The sequence below is a fragment of the Siphateles boraxobius genome, unplaced genomic scaffold (genome assembly GCF_051911475.1).
Source record: "Siphateles boraxobius isolate OS27281-9 unplaced genomic scaffold, OSU_SipBor_1 25, whole genome shotgun sequence".
Taxonomy (NCBI): domain Eukaryota; kingdom Metazoa; phylum Chordata; class Actinopteri; order Cypriniformes; family Leuciscidae; genus Siphateles; species Siphateles boraxobius.
This window is the reverse complement of record NW_027508866.1, coordinates 18801003-18822334: the sequence shown is the minus strand read 5'-3', so window position 1 is coordinate 18822334 and position 21332 is coordinate 18801003. Positions and strand designations below refer to the sequence as shown.

General features: G+C 35.9%; 1 protein-coding gene across 8 annotated transcripts in view; it reads left to right on the top strand.

The window, feature by feature from the left end:
- Positions 1-21332, top strand: part of unc13bb (unc-13 homolog Bb (C. elegans)) — a 108705-nt gene that overhangs the window by 15646 nt on the left and 71727 nt on the right. For all 8 annotated transcript variants that reach the window (XM_077243002.1, XM_077243006.1, XM_077243001.1 and 5 more), the window contains 5 exons: positions 9335-9434; positions 15908-16025; positions 16185-16308; positions 19251-19324; positions 21157-21214. In XM_077243002.1, the coding sequence (XP_077099117.1) occupies positions 9335-9434; positions 15908-16025; positions 16185-16308; positions 19251-19324; positions 21157-21214 (474 nt within the window). The remainder of the gene's footprint in view (positions 1-9334; positions 9435-15907; positions 16026-16184; positions 16309-19250; positions 19325-21156; positions 21215-21332) is intronic.

Genomic DNA, 21332 nt, shown 5'->3' with positions numbered 1-21332 from the left:
TTTCGTTTTTCTTTATTTAAGTTTCGTTTTTCTTTATTTAAGTTTTGTTTTTCTTTATTTAAATTTATTTTTTTCTTTATTTAAATTTCGTTTTTCCTTATTTAAATTAATTTTTTTCTTTATTTAAATTTCGTTTTTCTTTATTTAAATCTACCCTTTACTGTGTCAGTAATTTGTTAATCAGAAAAATATTAGACTACCTTAAAAGTATTGCTTAATTTAACAGACCTGTGTGTGTGCGTTTTATATCATAGTGGAGTGTTCGTTCTCGGAGCATATAAACCCTGCCCGCGTGAGGTGCGCTGCTTCCCGCTCGCGCTGTTCTGTAGCTGACTAAAAGTTTATTAATTCTGAATGTGTCGCGTCTCGCGTGTCCATCTATATTGCACCAAATGCAACACTGCACTCCCTTGTGAAGTCGGTTGGATGAACGGTTCTCGAAATAATCAAAATGCAAAAAGACAGACCAACACAGAGATTCCTGCCTTTATTAGTGAAAAGAATATGTTCAGCCCCCTCTCGCCGAAGCTTCGAATATTCGATGTTCATTACTACCGAAGCTTCGAAGCTCAAAAAATGGTATTCGGACCAGCCCTAGATGTTTCTACTCCAGACTCAGTCCACTGCTTCCGCAGGTCCCCCAAGGTCTGGAATCGGTCCTTCTCCACAATCTTCCTCAGGGTCCGGTCACCTCTTCTCGTTGTGCAGCGTTTTTTGCCACACTTTTTCCTTCCCACAGACTTCCCACTGAGGTGCCTTGATACAGCACTCTGGGAACAGCCTATTTGTTCAGAAATTTCTTTGTGTCTTACCCTCTTGCTTGAGGGTGTCAATGATGTCCTTCTGGACAGCAGTCAGGTCGGCAGTCTTACCCATGATTGTGGTTTTGAGTAATGAAACAGGCCTGGAGTTTTTAAAAGCCTCAGGAATCTTTTGCAGTTGTTTAGAGTTAATTAGTTGATTCAGATGATTAGGTTAATAACTCGTTTAGAGACCGTTTTCATGATATGCAAATTTTTTGAGATTTCGGAATTTCGGGTTTTCATGAGCTGTATGCCAAAATCATCAGTATTAAAACAATAAAAGACCTGAAATATTTCAGTTGGTGTGCAATGAATCTAAAATATATGAAAGTTTAATTTTTATCATTACATTATGGAAAATAATGAACTTTTGAACAATATGCTAATTTTTTGAGAAGGACCTGTATATATATATATACACATGTATTTTATTTTTTTAAGAATATACTTATTGAACTCCAAATGTACTCAAACTTCATCTCAAAATGGCTAAAAATCACCCCATTAATCATGTTTGTCTTTTATGGAACACAAAAGATATTTTGAAAAATTACTGAAAAAGCTTGTCTTAAGTCATTGATTTTGCATCTCATTTCCTTTAAATGCTGTCCCTGTGGGATAATAAAATCACAAAAGCCTGTTTTTTCTGAACCGATGAGCTCACTCCCTCTCAGACTCTTGAGCACTCTTAACTCAGATCACACCCGATCCTGAATGTCCCAATCGCTCTGCGCCATCATTTAAACAAACGTGCAGCTCGGCACATGTCAGACTGCAATGTGTCACTGGCTCTATTGTGTCAGAGAGTAAACAGTCTCTTGAGGATAGGCCTGTCGGCCTCTGTCTGTCTGTGACAGGTGGCTCTTTTGTGTTACATCGCTGGAGAGTGTTTACTTTACCTCGCTAAAACCACTAAGTTTGTTCGGCCAGAGCCAGCATTATCCTGCCTCTAATGTGTGAATGCGTGACCTATATTGGACAGAAATTGCTGGACTGTGTTGCAAGAATATTTGGGTCATGTTTTAGTACTTTTTATGCATATTGCATATAACTTTCAGTATAATTTTTGTTGTTCAAACAATTGTACCAGATTTGAAAAGTAAAACATTTATTACACGAGCCCAAAAAGGGCAGTGGTTTCAGAGGCGGGACAAGTTGTTAACATTTTAAAACTCTTTTTTTTTTTTTGGGAATAGCACACAAAAATGAACAATGCACAGTAAGGCCAGGAATGTATATTAAGGAAACATGGAGGGAAATACGATTTTGAATCAGCATTTATCAATAATTCTTTTAGAATTATTATCCGTGCAGTTTAATTATTACCTCCTATTAATTAAGTGGAGGAATTAAGAGTGGAATATATATAGAAATGTTTGTACATTTAAAAAAAAAAAAATTGCGCTTCATAAACATGTAGTTGAATTAGTAAAGACAAAAAGCAGTAACATTTTATTTTACACATTGTCATGAGGAAAATAATCTCTTTTTTCTACAGTAATTGAGGAAAACTATATATTTCAGTACCTTTATTTAAAAAATATTGTATGCTTGTATATTATATATTTACTTTTAATTTTGATCGAATAAATTATCAAATAAATAAATCATACATAGTCAAATATGATGGAGGCACCAATAATGACACCATCAGTTGAATTGTACGCCTATCTAAAAATGTCCTCATTACATAAACCATAACTTGATTAAGGATTTTTCCTTAGTCCACCTCTGTTCAGCAGAAACTCTTTGTTGATGTAGCATAACTGCAAAAACTGCACACATACAAGAATCCCTCATGTGAACCTGCATATACAACCTGCAAATCCATCCCAAACCTCATTCAAGATTCATCAGGATTGTGAAACGGAAATGTCAGCTCTCGATTGTACGCTACCTTTAACTAATTTATTGGAAAACTCAACTGCAGTCAATAATGAATGATGATGTGGTGCAGTCATGAAGACACAGTAAAACCATCATGTTCTCAGGAAACTTCAGACAGATGTAGTTAACTTTTATGGAAGTAGTAGGAGTTTTGTCTGTTCACATAGTAGCTCGCATCCATGTCACTTTTGGATGTACAGAAATTCTAGATGTCTAGACCCTTTCCTGCTAATTTGTGTTTTCTGTCAGTCTGGTTGAAGACATCACTGATGTGAGATTTATTTCTTTATTTTTTCCCAACCATTATATATTGTAATATCAGGCATTTCAGATAATTTAGATGCTAGAAGCCACATAAAACCAGAACAAACTCTGTTTGGGTGGTTCTTGACCAGAATAAACTTAAATCTGGACTTTATCCTAATCATCAAAAGTCTGGCTATGTGAGACTAAAATGATTTAAGTTTACGGTTTTACTCACTTGATGTGCGCTTCATCTGTAGCTTTTCCCCACCTCACTCTCTCTCCTACGCTACCTGACATAATGGATAATCAGGAGAAGTGCTGAATCCGTTATTGGCATCTGAATGAAAAGCAGCTCTCTGCTAATCCGCCCAGGTGTGATACATAGTGTCATAGTTTTGTCTTTTGAGATGCTCATTGATTAGTTCCTGTCAACCCTAGTGTCCACCTGGTTAGAGCCAGAGCTTAGAATTGAGTTCATTGGCAGTTCACTGCTTTTTTAATTAAAAGCATCATCATGATCAGAACTAATTTTTTAATTTTATTTTGCTCATTATTTCGTTTGCGTTGTTGTGCTAAATATAGTGACCCCAACCCTACCAGAAGGTCCTTAAATAATTGAGTTTGAACAATTTATCTTTTGTTTTGTTTTTTAAATTGAAACCCAGCATGCATCTTTTTGTGAAATGTTTTAGTGTTAATGCTAATGTGCCCTGGGCCTGATGTGTCCTGGGTAACAGCTCACCTCATCTGTCAATCACTCATTGCTCTAAAACAAACTTTGCTTAATTTCATTTTCTCATAATATAGATTGCAGCATCACTTCTTTTCTCACAATGTCTGAAATGGTTTTATAAAGGATTCAGTTTCTCTAAACCCCTCCTTTTCGAGAGCTTCCTCTGCTCTGATTGGTCAGATGGCCCAGTCCGTTGTGATTGGTCTACTCTGCTCTGATTGGTTAGATGACCCAGTCTCTTGTGATTGATCTACTCTGCTCCGTTTGGTCAGATGGCCCAGTCCGTTGTGATTGGTCTACTCTGCTCTGATTGGTTAGATGACCCAGTCTGTTGTGATTGGTCTACTCTGCTCTGATTGGTCAGATGGCCCAGTCTGTTGTGATTGATCTACTCTGCTCTGATTGGTGTCAGATGACCCCGTCTGTTGTGATTGGTCTACTCTGCTCTGATTGGTCAGATGGCCCAGTCTGTTGTGATTGGTCTACTCTGCTCTGATTGGTCAGATGGCCCAGTCTGTTGTGATTGGTCTACTCTGCTCTGATTGGTCAGATGGCCCAGTCTGTTGTGATTGGTCTACTCTGCTCTGATTGGTCAGATGGCCCAGTCTGTTGTGATTGGTCTACTCTGCTCTGATTGGTCAGATGGCCCAGTCTGTTGTGATTGGTCTACTTTGCTCTGATTGGTCAGATGGCCCAGTCTGTTGTGATTGGTCTACTCTGCTCTGATTGGTCAGATGGCCCAGTCTGTTGTGATTGGTCTACTCTGCTCTGATTGGTCAGATGGCCCAGTCTGTTGTGATTGATCTACTCTGCTCTGATTGGTCAGATGGCCCAGTCTGTTGTGATTGGTCTACTCTGCTCTGATTGGTCAGATGGCCCAGTCTGTTGTGATTGATCTACTCTGCTCTGATTGGTGTCAGATGACCCCGTCTGTTGTGATTGGTCTACTCTGCTCTGATTGGTCAGATGGCCCAGTCTGTTGTGATTGGTCTACTCTGCTCTGATTGGTCAGATGGCCCAGTCTGTTGTGATTGGTCTACTCTGCTCTGATTGGTCAGATGGCCCAGTCTGTTGTGATTGGTCTACTCTGCTCTGATTGGTCAGATGGCCCAGTCTGTTGTGATTGGTCTACTCTGCTCTGATTGGTCAGATGGCCCAGTCTGTTGTGATTGGTCTACTCTGCTCTGATTGGTCAGATGGCCCAGTCTGTTATGATTGGTCTACTCTGCTCTGAATGGTTAGATGACCCAGTCTGTTGTGATTGGTCTTACGCTTACAGCGTGTGTCGGAAACTTAACGCCCATTACCATATATGACTTTTAGCTAACGATGGCATCAGTTTTACCATATATGTTTTAGTCATCAATCATCATCCTTTGGAACTGCATGCAAAGTGGATTTGCTTTCGCAGCACACAAAAAAATCGTCCCCTCAACATGTCAACAACACAAACCTACTTCAAGGCCTCAGCTACAACTACAGAGTTTGAGGGTCAAAGTAGATGTTGCTTGCAGGCAGCAAATGAAGACCAGAGGCTTCCATTATGCAAATTCTTTACAAACCTACACAGGTTTAAGCAGGAAATAGGACTGGAATTACTGTAGACTGGTTTCAGGCAGTCTATCTATATCAGGCAGTAAAGCAGCTATATTACACACTACATGGAAGCTAATACCTAAAAAAAGTATAATAGGGAAATTTTAGTTTGCAATAACCGAAGCACTACTGAGTTACACATAATAAGACAAGGAACATGTATCAAGAAAGTAAATGGGGTCATTTATTTATTATTTCATGTTGACTTCACTACTAAAGCAGGACAAGCACCTGCTCGTTCTAGCAGGACTCTTTATCTTTGTGAATGGATTGGATGGTATTTTTGACCCCTGTGTCTAATGGTTTGTGTTACATTTTGTTGTTGCGGAGAGGCCTGTTTCTCTTTGTCTCTGTGGAAACCTGTTGAAACAAGGAAACAAACACTGTGAAGCACCAAAGTTTATCAAATCTGTTTTAACAGCTGACGTCCCTTCCACTCTTCTCATGAGCTAGCCCTATTGACATAAAGATATCAAGCTGTGCTTAAAGTAATAGATACAATACATCATTAGTGCTGTCAACTGACATTAAAATGTAGTGATTTAAATCAATTAAATACAATAAAAATATAAGACAATAAAATATGATAATAATAACAGCATTTAATATGATTACTATCTTAGATTTGTATTTTATTAATTATTATAAATATGGTAGTCATTAATTTTAAATATTAATATTTTTTATAAATAACGTGTACAATCCTAAAAATAAATAAAAGGCATCTTGCAGATTTTGTGATAAATGTAAGAAGTTTTCTTGGACTAAAATGTTATGGACTTCACTGTTAACAACAATGGCCAATAAGACAATTGAACTTTATTTCACACTTTTCCAGGCAAACTTAACACTTAAGATATAGCAAGTGTCATGTAATGCGTCACAATAATATTGTGTCAGCTCCCTGAATGCTTGGATATCTGTTAGGGTGGGAGGAGAGCAGTGGGCGGCACACTGGCACAGTGTATCATCGGGCACGTGTTGGCCGGCCCCCATCGCTGGCAAACAGGAAATGAAGTGTTGGTTATGTCACTGTCTCAGTAATCCTTCTGCAGTCGACACTGGTGCATACGTGTGTATATGTGTGTTTGCGTGCATGCTTGTTTGCATGCGTATAAAGGACCGTCCTTATGAATTTGACTCGGAAATATTCCGTATGCATGCTTTACTTGAATCAATTAAGTCACACATTTTTTGGAATACATTAAATATGCTATTCATATACAGTAACTTGAATATAACTCTTCAATTTTTTGTTATTTTATAATAATAATGGAATTTTTTCCACGCCAAATCAAAGTCATGCGGTGCAACCAACATTCAGAAGAATGCAGAAAATCACATAAAACAGGAAATGATATCACACTAAAGACCCCTGCAGACCCTCTTAACTCTATCTGAAGGCTTAAATATAGGGTTAGGGTAAGGTATATGGTATAGGTATATGAGCAATGGTTGTAATGATGCTAATAATTATGTAACGTAGCTAATTAATACAATTCTCGCTTTGTGGCACATTATTCTATATGAGGAAAAAATTCCCAAAGAAATGATGTTAAAGTGATGCTTTTTCAACTCTGTTGAGGATCTGATGTGAGATTATGGAGGTCAGGGCTCTGTCTGTCTCTCATTGCTGTTGGGGGAGGGGAATCACACTAATCTTTACTCTCACTCAGCACTACAGCATTATTGCTCAGGCTTTATTTAGTCACGTGCCCTGGGATTCCCAGGCAAACTTGACCAACTAGCATGCACACATACTAATAATTTTGGTAACACTTTACGGTAAGGGTACATGAATTATCATGAATTCATGTATAAATTCATGCATTAATTCTGCATTCCTTCATGCATTAATATCTCATGAATCATCAGGTTTCATGATTTCATGGATGAACAACGCCTTAATTAAAACATTAACTAAGATGAGCACATCATCATGAATTATGATTTATTACGCATGATCATTTTGTTTTCTTTGTTCTTTGTCTAGGTCAGTGACCTAGTCACCACTTTAGTTGAGGGCCACACACATGATGAAGTCATTGGTAGATAATGCTTAGTTAATGATGATACTGTATTGGACAGACCCCAAAATAGACCTATCGCAACTCATAGCACACAAATTCTGTTGACATTCAAATACAGTAGTCATCATTAACTAAGCATTATCTATCAAGGACTTCATCATGTGTGTGGCCCCTCAACTAAAGTGGTGACTAGTCCTTTGAAAAACTGATGAACAATGTGCTATTAATGGTGGCATAACTGTGAACAAAGAAAACATCATGATCATGCGTAATAAATCATAACTCATGATGATGTGCTCATCTTAGTTAATGTTTTAATTAAGGTGTTGTTCATCCATGAAGTCATGAATGAAAAATGTTGAACTTGTGTTAGTTCCTGATGATTCATGAGATATTAATGCATGAATGAATGCAGAATTCATGCATGAATTTATGATAATTCATGTACCCTTACCTTAAAGTGTTACCATAATTTTTTTTCAATACTGTTACTTTAGAAGCATGCAAAACAGGATTTTTTAAAGTTTATTTTGTTTGCTTGCAGTAATTGCTACAAATGCTAGGTTATTGAAAGAGTTTTTGTGTGCGCATGTGCGTGTGTGTGTGTGTGTGTGTGCGTGCATGCGCATGTCTCTGATTGATTATCAGCAAGTTCTAGTGTTTTTTTAGGAGTCAGAATAGCCAGAAAAGGAACATAACACTACAGCTCACATGGTTTGAGTTATAATTAATTTCTGTAGCACAAACTGTGAGGGATGTGTTTCATGTTAAAGTTTAAAGTTTTCTTTAATGTGTTGATATATATTTTGAAATAAGAACGTGAGACTACAGAGCCCTGCACATGCCATGCAGAAGAACAAGTAGATATTGTGGCCATTCGCTCATTTTAGTTAAATTGTGACCTACATACTTGTTTGCTCCCTCATTCTTGTCAAATTGTACTCACATTGCACTAATTCATCTCATTTTAGTTAAATTATTGGCTAGTGTTTACTACAGTTAAGTTGGCCGAGTGGATCTCTGAGCTTGTGTGAGTGAGTGGAGACGGAGCTAATATGCATATTCATGGATCCTCATATACTAAATGAAGCACAGGTGTAGAGTTACATTCAAACTATTTTAAGGCATGAAGACATTTTTTCACAGAAAATGTCATTTCGGTGAGAAAAGATGAGTTTTAAGTGATAAAATTATTGACTACAGTTGGACTTTAAATCGTGACCACGTTGTACTAATTTGTTCCCTCATGTTAGTTGAGTTATGACCAAGTATTAATTCGCTCCTTCACTTTAGTCAAATCGTGGCCATCCATGTTGTACAAATTTGTTCCCTCATTTTAGTTAAATCATGGACACGTTCTATTTTTTCGTTTCCTCATTTTAGTTAAATCATGGCCACATACTAATTCGCTCCCTCATTCTAGTCAAGTCGTGGCCATCTTGTACGAAGTAGTTCCCTGATTTTAGATATATCATACCCACGTTTAAAAAAAAAAAAAAAGTATCCCCCCCAGGTGACAGGTTATATTAGGGGGAGGGACATTCTAATTTTCGAGAGCATTTGATTGGACAAAAAATGGACATGCCCACGAGTGCAGGATGACTCATCTTTTTTTAATTGGTCCATTTTACCTGAATTACCTTATTTTCATAACAGCATCATCATGATTGATATTCAAATTGGAAAGCAAGTACGGCCTTGTTTACATTTTGTTCCTCAGCAGGCCTTGAAGTTTCTCTTTTTGAATGACGAATATAGATACTTGATACCTGCTGATATAGACAGTTATATTCAGAACGCACATGCTAGTTGGCAGTCAGCTGTAACCTTTGCTGTGTGTTCAAGCGCAGCTTTTTGTCCCTGACACAGTCGCCGAGAGGTGCTGGTTCTTTGACGTCGACTTGGTGTGTCACAGCCTTTAGATTTCACTGTGGTCTTAATATACTTATGGTTCCAATTAAAGTCAATTACTTTGCAAACACCACTAATTATTTCCATAAAAACTGTATATAAACATGCATTTTCTGCTTTATTTCTAGATAAATTCAACGCCTATGTGACGCTGAAAGTCCAAAATGTGAAGAGTACCACTATCACTGTGCGGGGAGACCAGCCATGCTGGGAGCAGGACTTCATGTTGTAAGTTTGTTTATCACAACCTGCCGCTGTAACGCCATTTACCAGACAGCAGTCTGTTATTGCTAATGTACTGATAAATTACTATGTGCTAGGGAAAATGTCCTATGTAGAGGGTCTGGATTTCTTTCCACTAGTTTTTCATCTGTCGCAGCAGTGAGCGATATCTAACCAGGCACCCACACACACTCTTTTAAAGCTTCTGTTGGCAAACTAATGAGCTTCTCTCAGCCGCCAAGAAAACAACCCTGATAATCAGGCTGTCAGTGTGTCACGTTCCACGTCTAGACCCTGTTGGTTCCTTAAAGGTGAAATGTGTAATTTTCTGTTTTAAAATACTTTCTTTCATTATTCACTTGTTAGAACCTCCCAGTGATTAACTTACGTATTTGTTCTGTAACAATGACAATGATAAAATGTAGGATGATTAGATATCAGATATGTTGCAGATTTGGAACCACATTGGAAAGTGACCTAAATTGCATGGATGCAAAAAAAACCCTAATATCTTATGTATTTTCGTTGTTTACATGGATGCAACAAAATCCGACCTCTACCAAGTATCAGTGAAAATTGTGTGACAGTGAACATGTGGCCTTGGTTTTAGGTGGTTTCGATATTTAATATAAATGTATTTCATTAAAAAAGTAGTATAGAAACAAAAAAAGTTAAAAGAATGTAGTTTAGATGGAAACAATATTGATCCTGGCTTTATGGCTCTTAGAGAACTTTTTTCTCTGTGCCAAGGACAGGTGGCTTGCTTCAGGAAATGAAACTGACTTGGTGTTCCTTGTCGCTCATTCGTTTCTGTCTCCGAGATTTCTATCTGTTTATTTAGATTCCCGCCCTGGATGTGTGTCTTTGTTTGCATTGACACCGGGATGTGGTTGTCTATAGTTTCACAGCTTATGTGGACTGTGGTTTCACATTTGTAGTGCTTTTCTTCATGTAGTCTTGAAATTGCTTGGACTATTTAAACATGTATTAGTATATTTATCACTCTAAATCAGTGTAACTCAATCTAGTTGACACATTTCTTTTGTTTACTTCTTAAAAAAATTTTTTTTCCTGGTTATAAAATGAATCACTCATCCCTTAAATTATGTCATTCAATTAACTACATGCAGTATAAAACTACTAACTATAGATCAATGAAAATATATAAACAGTTTATTAATTGATTAATTTATTTTCAATTACCTATAATCAATATTTTTATATATACAGCAAGTTGTTTTAGAAATAAATAAGAGGTTGACCGATAGAGGATTTTACCGATAATGATAACTAGGTCGGCCCATGCTGGCCGATAACTGATTAATCCGATAATGTTTTTTTTTTTAATTGAGACTGAATTAAAAAACAAAAACATAAAATAGTACGGTAGCAGCAACTTCTTTCATTGGTCTGTTGTGCAGTGTAGTTATTAACCTGGAATTTGTCAATTATTATTATTTTTTTTTTGTAATAATGAATTAGAAAACAGACTGATTGAAGTTTCTACAGAAGTAGGCTATTTGATTTAGAAAACCAGTTTATCCATGGAAATCTTGGAAGGGATTTTTTCATGGAGAATCTGACTGTTGTGATTTAATTCTCAAGTTTGTGAAAACACAGGAAAAGATCCATATAATCTAGTTATGGAATGATTACTACTGATCAAAATAATGACCATCAGGACTTTGAGAAACATGCATGAAGTTCCTAACATGGATGAATTCTTCAGTCCTCCTGTTTAAAATGCTATGACATAAGTCCGTTCTTAAATTACAACCACTTCACATCGTTGTGAATTAAATGCTGAAAATTTGCCTTGTAATCTGTAGAGCAATTTTGTCCCAGGTCCATTCTTAATTTATGCTACAGGCTTGTCCACAGGCACAATAATGTTCCCATTGATGACTTCATGCTTTCTTGTCTTAATGGAATTTCAGAAAGCCAGATGTCCTTGTAATTGAACAGAGCCCTTAAATCTAGTCAAGCTTTGTGTGTCTTTGTTCTCGGAGGAGCGTTTAAAAGCAGCATCCAGGTTAGTGAAATAATGTTTGAGCCCTCTGGGACAAACACAGGCCGATGGGCGATGAGCAGAGACTGATTATTACATTGATTTCTGATTATATAATATGTGCTACATTCTTGCCTGATGTCATGCATTCTTAAAGTTTGACTGAGAAAGAGTCTTTTATCAGTTAATCAATTTGATGATCAAGAAACATTTATTATTATTATTAATGCTGAAAACTGTTGTGCTGCTTAATATTTTTGTGGAAACTATATATATTTTTTATAACTATTTGATCAATAGAAAGTTTAAAAGGACAATTTATTTGAAATATAATCTTTTGTAACATTATAAACGTCTTTCCTGTTAAGGTAAGAATGTTTTTTAAAAAGATTAATTCTTTGTCTCGTTAATTATAATCTTTTGTTGATGCATTTACAATAACTTATAGTACATTGATTCTTGATATCTTGTGCTACGTAAACAAGCATTTTCTTTACAAGATAGAACTATGCTAAGCTAGTAGGCTAAGGTGTTAGTATACTAACTGAATGCTTACTGAAATATTTTTAGCTTCCGTAATATAATGTAATATTTAAATACACAATATGTAAGATTTTTGATAGTTAAAATATCACAAAAACCAGAGCAATGTTATATATTTTGTTGACTTGTGTACTTAACCCAAATGTTTCCAACAATGTTTAAATCCAGAGAAATCATAAATTTTAACCAGTGATGTCAATGACGTCAAATCCGCTTTACCCTCGATTTCCGAAGTATTTGAGTGCACATTAACTCAAGATTAGTTAAACATTTGTCTTGTAGCAGCGTTGCCTTATAAAAAAGCTCCTAGATGAGCAATATTCAAAACCAATGATGTGTTGCATACATTTCCTTCCAACCAAGTCTTGCCCATTGAGGTTAAGCTTAAGAAACCCGCACACTTTTGTCTGTTTGCTCACTCTGAGCCTGTTTGACTAGCTTAAATAATTATGATGATATAACCGCATCACCGATGGGATAACAGCTGTTTATATAGCTCCTCGCTTGTTTGTTTAATAAAAGGGCAAAGTTATTCTATCATTCAGACGTGTCACGAGTTCAGCTGTTCCGTGTGAACCTCCGTGTGACCCTTCGGGTTAGTTTTTAGACGTGACGTCTCTCCGGGACTGCATTTTTAGCGTGCGTGCTGTGTGTGGCGTCAGCAAGCTCTAGCGGTCTCTATAGCAACCTATTAGTAATTACTCAGCCCATCATTGCTTGGCATGTTCTGGAAAAAGAACAAGTGCCAAAAAAAGAGAAATTGCAGACAAGCAAACAAAGGTGTTCTCTGGGGGTCTAGAGCCATTTCATCCTCACCTCACTTAGGAGACAATTGAAAGCCTAAATGAATAATGAATGGATTTCCAAATGTTCCTCTTTAGTTGCTGCGCGCATGTGTGCTTTGGTCTTCTCTATTTATAACAAGCAGAGCGGCAGATAAAAGCCGTGTTTGTGTCATTCAGTGGTAGAAAGCCTTGGAGCCTGTTGGCAGATGGTGTGAAGCCGCTGTAATTGGACCACGATTCTACCGGTGCAAGCATTATTTTAATTTTTACACTGTATGTGATTATGCAGATCAGACTTCAGCGTTTGTATAGTAATTTGAAGAAATTCATGGGCCCTGAGCAAAAAAACACACACTTGATATATATAAACTATGTAAATATCAATTAACGTAATTGTCAATTAACGTAAATATCAATTAACGTAATTGCATATTTGCAGTAAGTGTTTCTGTAAACTTCTCGAACACACTCTTCATAGTTTACATTTTTTTGTGTGCTAATTTGTTCAGAAGAGGTGTGATATATATATTTTTTAAGTGACGAGGCTTTCACCTGCTGTATGATGAAGTGGGTATGGAAAAAAGCTTATTTTTTTACATTGAATCCCATATTGAAATCCCCATTGAAGCCATTAAAAACACAATTGCCAAAGTGCGATTCATCTTGCTCTATTTGTTTACCACTAGCGCATGCTGATGATGTTTTATTCTTCTATAATAACTTGCGTCGTAGCCTACGATTCAATTGGTGACATCATCGTACAGTCTACATACCAAAGTCGTACCAAAGTTTATTAGATCCATGTCCTACAGTTTGATTTGTAATGATCTTCTAGGATTGCTGAAATCGCAGTCTCTAGCTGGTATTAGGCTTGTGGAAGCAACATTTGTGCAGTTTTTTTTACTGCATGCATCTCTTAATCTTTTTGTTTGGAAAATCTTACACGACACCTGGGATCTTATTAAAGACGATGAAGATGAAGCTAATTAGATGTGCGTCGGCTGCTTTTGTCCTTTTCCTCTTGTCTTGTTGGTGTTGTGAAGTGCCCCACAGACTGTAAAAATATGGAGATCAGGCACTCAATACACTGGAGTGCTGGTGCTAGTTTATGGAAGGTCATTTATTAACACATTGCTCAGTTTGTCTTCACATATATACTACAGTTTAAAAAGTTTAATGTTTTTAAAAGAAGACTCTTATCCAAGCCTGCATTTATTTGATGGAATACAGTAGAAAATGAATATTGTGAAATATTATTTCAATTTTAAATACCTGTTTTTTTATTTTAATTTATTTTAAATATCATTCATTCCTGTGATGCAAAGATTAATTTTCAGCATCCAGGGCTCCAGACTAACTTTTTTTACCTCCGTCCTGGAACCGTCCTGAAAAACAATTTGAACCGTCCTAAAGTGAATGTCAACCATCTCAAAACAAAAATGTTTATCTACTGTAGATTTAGTTGACTAAAATCTTATTGTATTTCTGATGACTAAAATATAATGGGTTAATAAGTACAATTGTAATGCATTAATTTAGAATTTCTTTAAAATTTCCAAACCCACATACTCTTTGGAGAAAACATCTATTAACCTGTTAATATGAATGATTTTAAAGTTTGAACATGCAATATAGATACAGGTTTAACTACTGTGACTTAAAAAATATCTTAAAATTAAATAAAAACATTTTTCCTAAAGTAGAACAGTCCTCTTTTCAATGAATGATATATGCATTCTTTATAACTACTTGCATACATCATTCTTTATTCGTTCAAGCAGCAGACATATTTATTTGAATTAAATATAATGAATCCTTATTAAAGCTATTAACGAGCAGTGAATGCTTTTTTCTCTTTTTCTTTGGTTGCATGATCAATATTAAGGACACAGACCGCATTAGGTTTATTACCCTCTGTCACTTTAAGACATCCATGACATGCGGATCCAATTGCACTGATGCACATCCGATACACTCACAACTGTTTAAGACATAACCAACATAGTTTACATGAATACTCTCCAAAGCGGACATTTCGACATAATGTTGTGTGTATTTGTCCATTCAGACACACAAGAGAGCTCAATTCAGTCCTTGCGCGCTGTCTATGTGTATGGCTGCACGCTTCGGGTCGGGTGTGTGCGCACAGAAAACCATACCGAATAGAGCTCTTTTTTTGCGTCGTCACTCTTATTCAGATCTATATGTCTGCTCTACTCATTCTCCCAGACGTTTACATTTTTTTACGTTTTATGAGACAAGCAGCGCATGTCAACCCGTGTGCCGCTGGGTAGATCAGCACGTTACAGTACAAATGTGCGCATCTACCACAAACGCAGGACATCAGTTCTGACTGGATCGCTTCCCAAGGCGTCACTATCTAACATTTTCGTGTAGTTTTTAGATGCAGGGCCGTCTTCTTGGTGCTCAATCTGTTTTTACCTTACCGTTGTTTAACCAGCGCAACATATTTGCGATGTCATTAAGCCATTTGATAGATGTACGGCGGAACAAGTCTCCGGTGTAACAACATGAGAAGACGCGCTCCGTTGTAGTCAGCGCTTGGTCGGTTAATTTTGCCATTTTCTAAGTAAGTTAGCCTAATAGGCTAGTAATAAATAAACACGCAAACAAAAATGTCTTTCGTTCTGTAGACGTCCTGGAGAATATATCTGTTCGTCCTAAACACATTTTCTATCGATAGGACGCCGTTAGTCTCGAGCCCTGTCAGCATCATTACTCCAGTCTTCAGTGTCACATGATCCTTCAGAAATCATTCTATTATGATGATTTGCTGCTTAAAAAAACAATGAAACATTTTGAAATTTTTTTTTAAGGGCTCTGATGAATAGAAAGTTCATAACCGCATTTATTTGAAATAGAGATAAATCTGTAACATTATAAATGTTTTTACTATCACTTTTTGTTAATTTACATTTATGCATTTGTAATTGAGTGCATCATTGCTGAATAAATGTATTAATTTCTTTAAAACAAAATAATACAAAAATCTTAGGGACCCCACAAGGTGCTGAAAATTACAAAAAGTTAAACACAAACAACAGTTACACACACTGCTGACAAAAACTAACAAATCATTTTTCACTATTGAAGTAGATTAATGTTCTGTTTGTGGCCTTCAGTGAGATCAGCCGACTGGACCTGGGCCTCATTGTAGAGGTGTGGAACAAAGGTCTCATCTGGGACACCATGTTAGGAACAGCCTGGATCCCGCTCAAAAGCATCTGCCATTCAGAGGAAGTGAGGAAGTCCTTCATATCTCACAAAATCTTCCATCATTCCATGTTAAAATATATTTCTTATGGGATGTTTTTGGTGAACTTGCTCTTCAATTCAGGCGGTCCTGCAGATTCCTCTCTTATGCTGTTTATCGTAATGAATAACCTTTCATCTGAACAGGAGGGCCCTGGCGAATGGATATTTCTGGACTCTGAAGTTCTGATGAAGGCAGATGAGATATATGGGACTAAAAACCCAACGCCACATCGAGTCCTGCTGGACACTCGCTTTGAACTGCCTTTCGGTGAGATTCACTCTTTAAAATTATTTTCTATTGTTTAAAAAACAGTTTATCATGTGTTATTTAATGAATCATTTCGACCCTTTTCACATTTCCGGGGTTCTCAGAAGTGAAGGTTGTCATAGTTGGGTAAACTTCTATAGCTGTGAATGGGAGACGACAGCGAATATAATTTTTATATTTCTATTTGCTCTAATAGCAAAAGAAAAAATCAGTGATCAGTTTTCCACGACTTTCCAAAAGATGGAAATAATATAGAACAATTGATTAAGTCAGAAGAGAGAAAGATGTCAAAGCTGTTACCACTTCTTCAGCCATTGTATTAGAAACACCCTCATAACTACGTTAATTCTTTTTTGCAATTTACTAACAAGCTATTATAACACAATATAAAGCATTATAAATGTTTATTAAATTTGTTTGGGTAACACTTTAGTTTATGGTTGAATTCTCACTATTAACTAGTTGAATATTAGCATGCATATTACTAGAATATTGATAATGCCTTATTCTGCATGACCATACATATCCCAGTTTCCACAAAAATGTTAAGTTTTCTACATTGAAAATGTATTTTGAGCATCAAATCATCATATTAGAATGATTTCTGAAGGATCACGTGACACTGAATACTGGAGTTATGATGATGAAAATTCAATTTTGCCATTTCAGGAATAAACTACATTTTAAAGAAGAACATTTTAAATTATAATGATATATATATATATATATATATATATATATATATATATATATATATATATATATATATATATCTCTGTGTTTCCAAACCTTCCTTTCTTCCGAGGTGCACAAAATTAGAAATTTTCAACTTCATTGTATGCAAAAGAGCATTATGAACATTGTGTCCCACATTAAGAATGGCTTGCTGATCTGTTGTTTGGAAACTCTGCTTAAGATCAATCCCGTCTGCCTCTCTGATGCTTTTGCTTTCTATTGATTTGTTGAATGTCATCAGGGTTGAGTGAATCTCCTTCAGGCAGCTTCTTTCTTTTTAATAAATCAGTTATCAAACTGTCTCTCCAAAACAGCTGCTTAATCCAGTATACACTGTTGTAATGTGGGTAACACTTTTGTAAATAAAAAAAAAAAAAAAGAAATGATAAAAAGTAAAAGCAAACAAACATAAAACAGCGTTTTAGGCTAGAATGGCGCAGTTTCCTGAGAATTCATGCAGTGGAGGGATAAAAGAAGGCTTGAGGAGGCTGGTTCAATTATCACTTTGATTTGCTCCTCTTTGTGTAAGACTTCACAAAAAATATTTGCATGTTTGCCAGCTGTGTCTTCATTGTGAGTGGAGCTATGGGCTGTAAATAAAGTGAGTGGCGGTGCAGGTTGGTGGGATGCGAAAGGTCGATCCTTCGTAAGTGCCGCGTTTGGCCTGGTTACCTGCCATTGATCCCATTCATAAGCCTGACCGTTTTATCCGAGCACTTTGAAGCTACTCTCCTCGTGTCAGTATCCCATGTGCCTTCAAAGGACGCGGAGCGCAGTATCTCTGGCTTTGTTCACATTGCATCCAATTCCAATTTGTTTTTAAATCAGGACTGCCGTTTTGCAATGAATTCGGATCTGATTGTTCAAACAGTGTACTACTCACTGATCAATAAACATAAATCACACGGGGGGGAAAAGTGGGGAATGATGTACTTTGAAACAATTTTCACTCTGTAATTATTTGTGAAATTTACTAGCAATTTCTAAGAAACAGCAGCACTATTAAACTGTAACGCACTGAATTTTGAAAGCCTGAAATTACATTTTTAGCGACACTTTAGTTTGGGGACCATTTCTCACTATTAATTAGCTGCTTATTATTAGCATGCATATTGGCTGTTTATTAGTACTTATAAAGCACATATTAATCCCTTATTCTGCATGACGATATTCTACATACCTTAATCCTACCCAATAGGGCCTACCTAAACCTAACCACTAAAACAACAACTTTAAATAACTATTAATAAGCAGTAAATTAGGAGTTTGAGGCAAAAATCGTAGTTAATAGTGGTCGTGTTCCCCAAGCTAAAGTGACCATATTGTCTTGTTGTTAAATAAAGCTGTAAGCCGTGATTTACAGTGAATTTAGAACAACTAAGGGGCGTTGTTAAAGCTGTTCTAAATTCACTGTAAAACATGTCTTCAAGGGGCTTATTGCTTTTATAAAACAGCTACTCCATAAAAATATTCATTTTAATATTTATTTTATTCATAAAATAAACACCAGTGACAAAAAAATAACATTATAACACATTTATTCCTCTGCCAAGCAATGTAGTTCCAAAGAGGTTGCCAAGCAACACAGACAACAAAGAATCACAAACAGCAGTTGCACAGCAATACTAATGTAATGCGGTCATACCTGTATGTTTGTTGAGTAATTTACAACGGCTTCTCAACCAATAAGAATCAAGGACCGGAATTCTCCGGTTTTATAACATACAATAACCTTCAGAAAAAATAATTTTGATGCACATTTTAAACAGTGCTGCTCTGATAGCAATGACTGTAAAACATGAAAGACTCTTATCGTTCAGACTTTAAGAATTTTTTTAAATCTGGTTTCAAACTATATACAGTATGAATGTCCTTAAGATCGGGGGGGGGGGGGGGGGGGGGTTTGTTTGCAAAGTAACTGGTATTGTCGGTATGAACTGAACTACTGATTTTTCCTGCCCCTCCTTGTATTGCTAGAAATAGAGCTTTAGTCCGACAGCACAACATCCCTTTGTCCCTGTACTTGCTTTTAAAGTGTCATGTAATACGCTGTTTTTTTTAAACTGGCAGACTATTTTTGAGGTCCTTCGGCCAAGTAGCTCATTATACATTTAAAAGTGCTGAATACTTATTCATAACTTATTCATAACGTCTCTTGGCACATGTCTTAGACTGCAAAATTCACATCTCACTACCATTTTTTGCAGAAATCCCAGAGGATGAGGCTCGATACTGGACCGGCAAACTGGAACGTATCAATGCTATGGGCATTCACGATGAGGTAAGACCTGTGTATGTGCAGCAAAATATCAGCATGACTTCAATATTTCACTACAATGGGGGTAGTTCGCAAACAACAGTCCACACTGACTGTCGTTACATATAATATAATGAGAAGAGATTGATGAGGTGGCATGACAATTTTATGAGTGCATTTACATTGTCTACACTTTCAAATGCAAATTTCAGTGACAACTGTACCAAAACACAATGTTTACCAGAAATCATAATTTTACTTTATTACTTAATTCAAGATCATAGCTGTGAGATTGTGGGTAATTGTAACACTATTTATGAAATAGAAAGTGTATGAATGAATTTTAATATCTAATGAACTTGATGTCTTCCATTAATCTTATTTTATTTGACTTTTGATTATAAAAATATTTATAGTTAATATTAAAAATGACAACATTTTTATTAAAATAACATGGTTATTAAAATATGTAATGCATCACTTTACTGTATGTCTCACTTTGACTTTCTACTTTAAACACACATCATCCCTAACAGGCGACAGTAAAAAGTATTTTAGCGATAGAGGTGTAAACTCTTTAGTAATATTAATTTTAAGCGGTTACACTTTATTTAAAGGTGTATTTGTTGCACTGTTATATTAAGTTCTGAGTAATATTAAGGAACTACATGTGCTTACCATAGGGTTAGGGGGATTAGAGTTTGGTTTGGTTTTGGGTTTGTTGCATGCAATTATGCATAATTTATAGTTATTATTACTGTAGTAACTACATGTAACAAAGACACTGTAAAATGTGTTACCTTTTAAGTTTTAAAATGTAATGTTATCTCTTGAAGATGTGCTGTAATTTGAGATTGTTTAATATTTACATCTCAACCACCATCACCCTCTTTGTAACACAATAAATTGGTCATTATCTAGTTTTCCTTGTCAAGTCTATTGTTACTTACTTTTGGCACTTATAAATTCTTATATTAAATAGTGCAGGTATATTTGTTGTAGTCTCTGAGTTATAAATGTAGGTCTAATTATATATGGTTTTTAATGTTTTTGTTTTTCTCTTTTTCCATCATGGTTATCTAATAATTAGCGTCACAGCATTGGTATGGGATCAGCATGTGTGTGTGCTTTGAGCAGTTTTTGCTGTGCGTTAATGTGACCAGATTAATAAAACTCATATATACTAATATAAGTATATATGAATTTCAATAATATGGGTAATATTACTAATATAAGAATTTCATAATATGGGTAATTGTCTTGGACTTTTTGTTATAATCATAATCAAGATTTTTGCTTAATATTTATGTGTATAGGAATTGTCTAAACCTCGACTAAATAATTTTAAGCAGTCCTGTGGTGTGGCAATTTTTTATAGTACAAAAAGTACAAATATTACATGTAGTCCCTCTAATACATATAAGGTCATAACTGCATGCATGATTTATTTAAAAACAATAAGCAGTATACTTTTCAAATACCACTGGACATGTCAAAATTTAAATCTACAAGTATTTCAAATAGGCTTTTTTCTCCCTTATTCTGTAAAGCAACCTTGGGTTTTGGAAAGGCGATAATACAATAAAAATTATACATATATATTATTGTACTGCAGATTTATCAGTGTAATCATGAATCCATATCCAATAATTGCTCCTTTTTCAAAAATCATAATAAAGGTAGTCCTTAAATTAATCAGTCTCATGATATATATCATATTGTATTGAAGTGAGTTTATGCATGCAATTTAATGTTTTTTTTATTTTATTGGAATCTGCATGTAATTAGTTCTTAACAATACTTTATACTTTTTTCATGTTTACTCTTATCCTCTTCTTTCTCTCTCCTCGTGTTAGTTTCCCTTACAGGATGAAGTAGCGGGACGCCCTCTGCCCTTTGCTGCCTCTCAATGCTGTGAGTGACAACATCTCCCACTAGATGGAGCCACAGCATCATGCCTGATGCTTCACTGCACTCTCCACTCCTTTATCTTCACATGCCTCTTCTTTTTGTCACCTTCGAGTGGTGTATA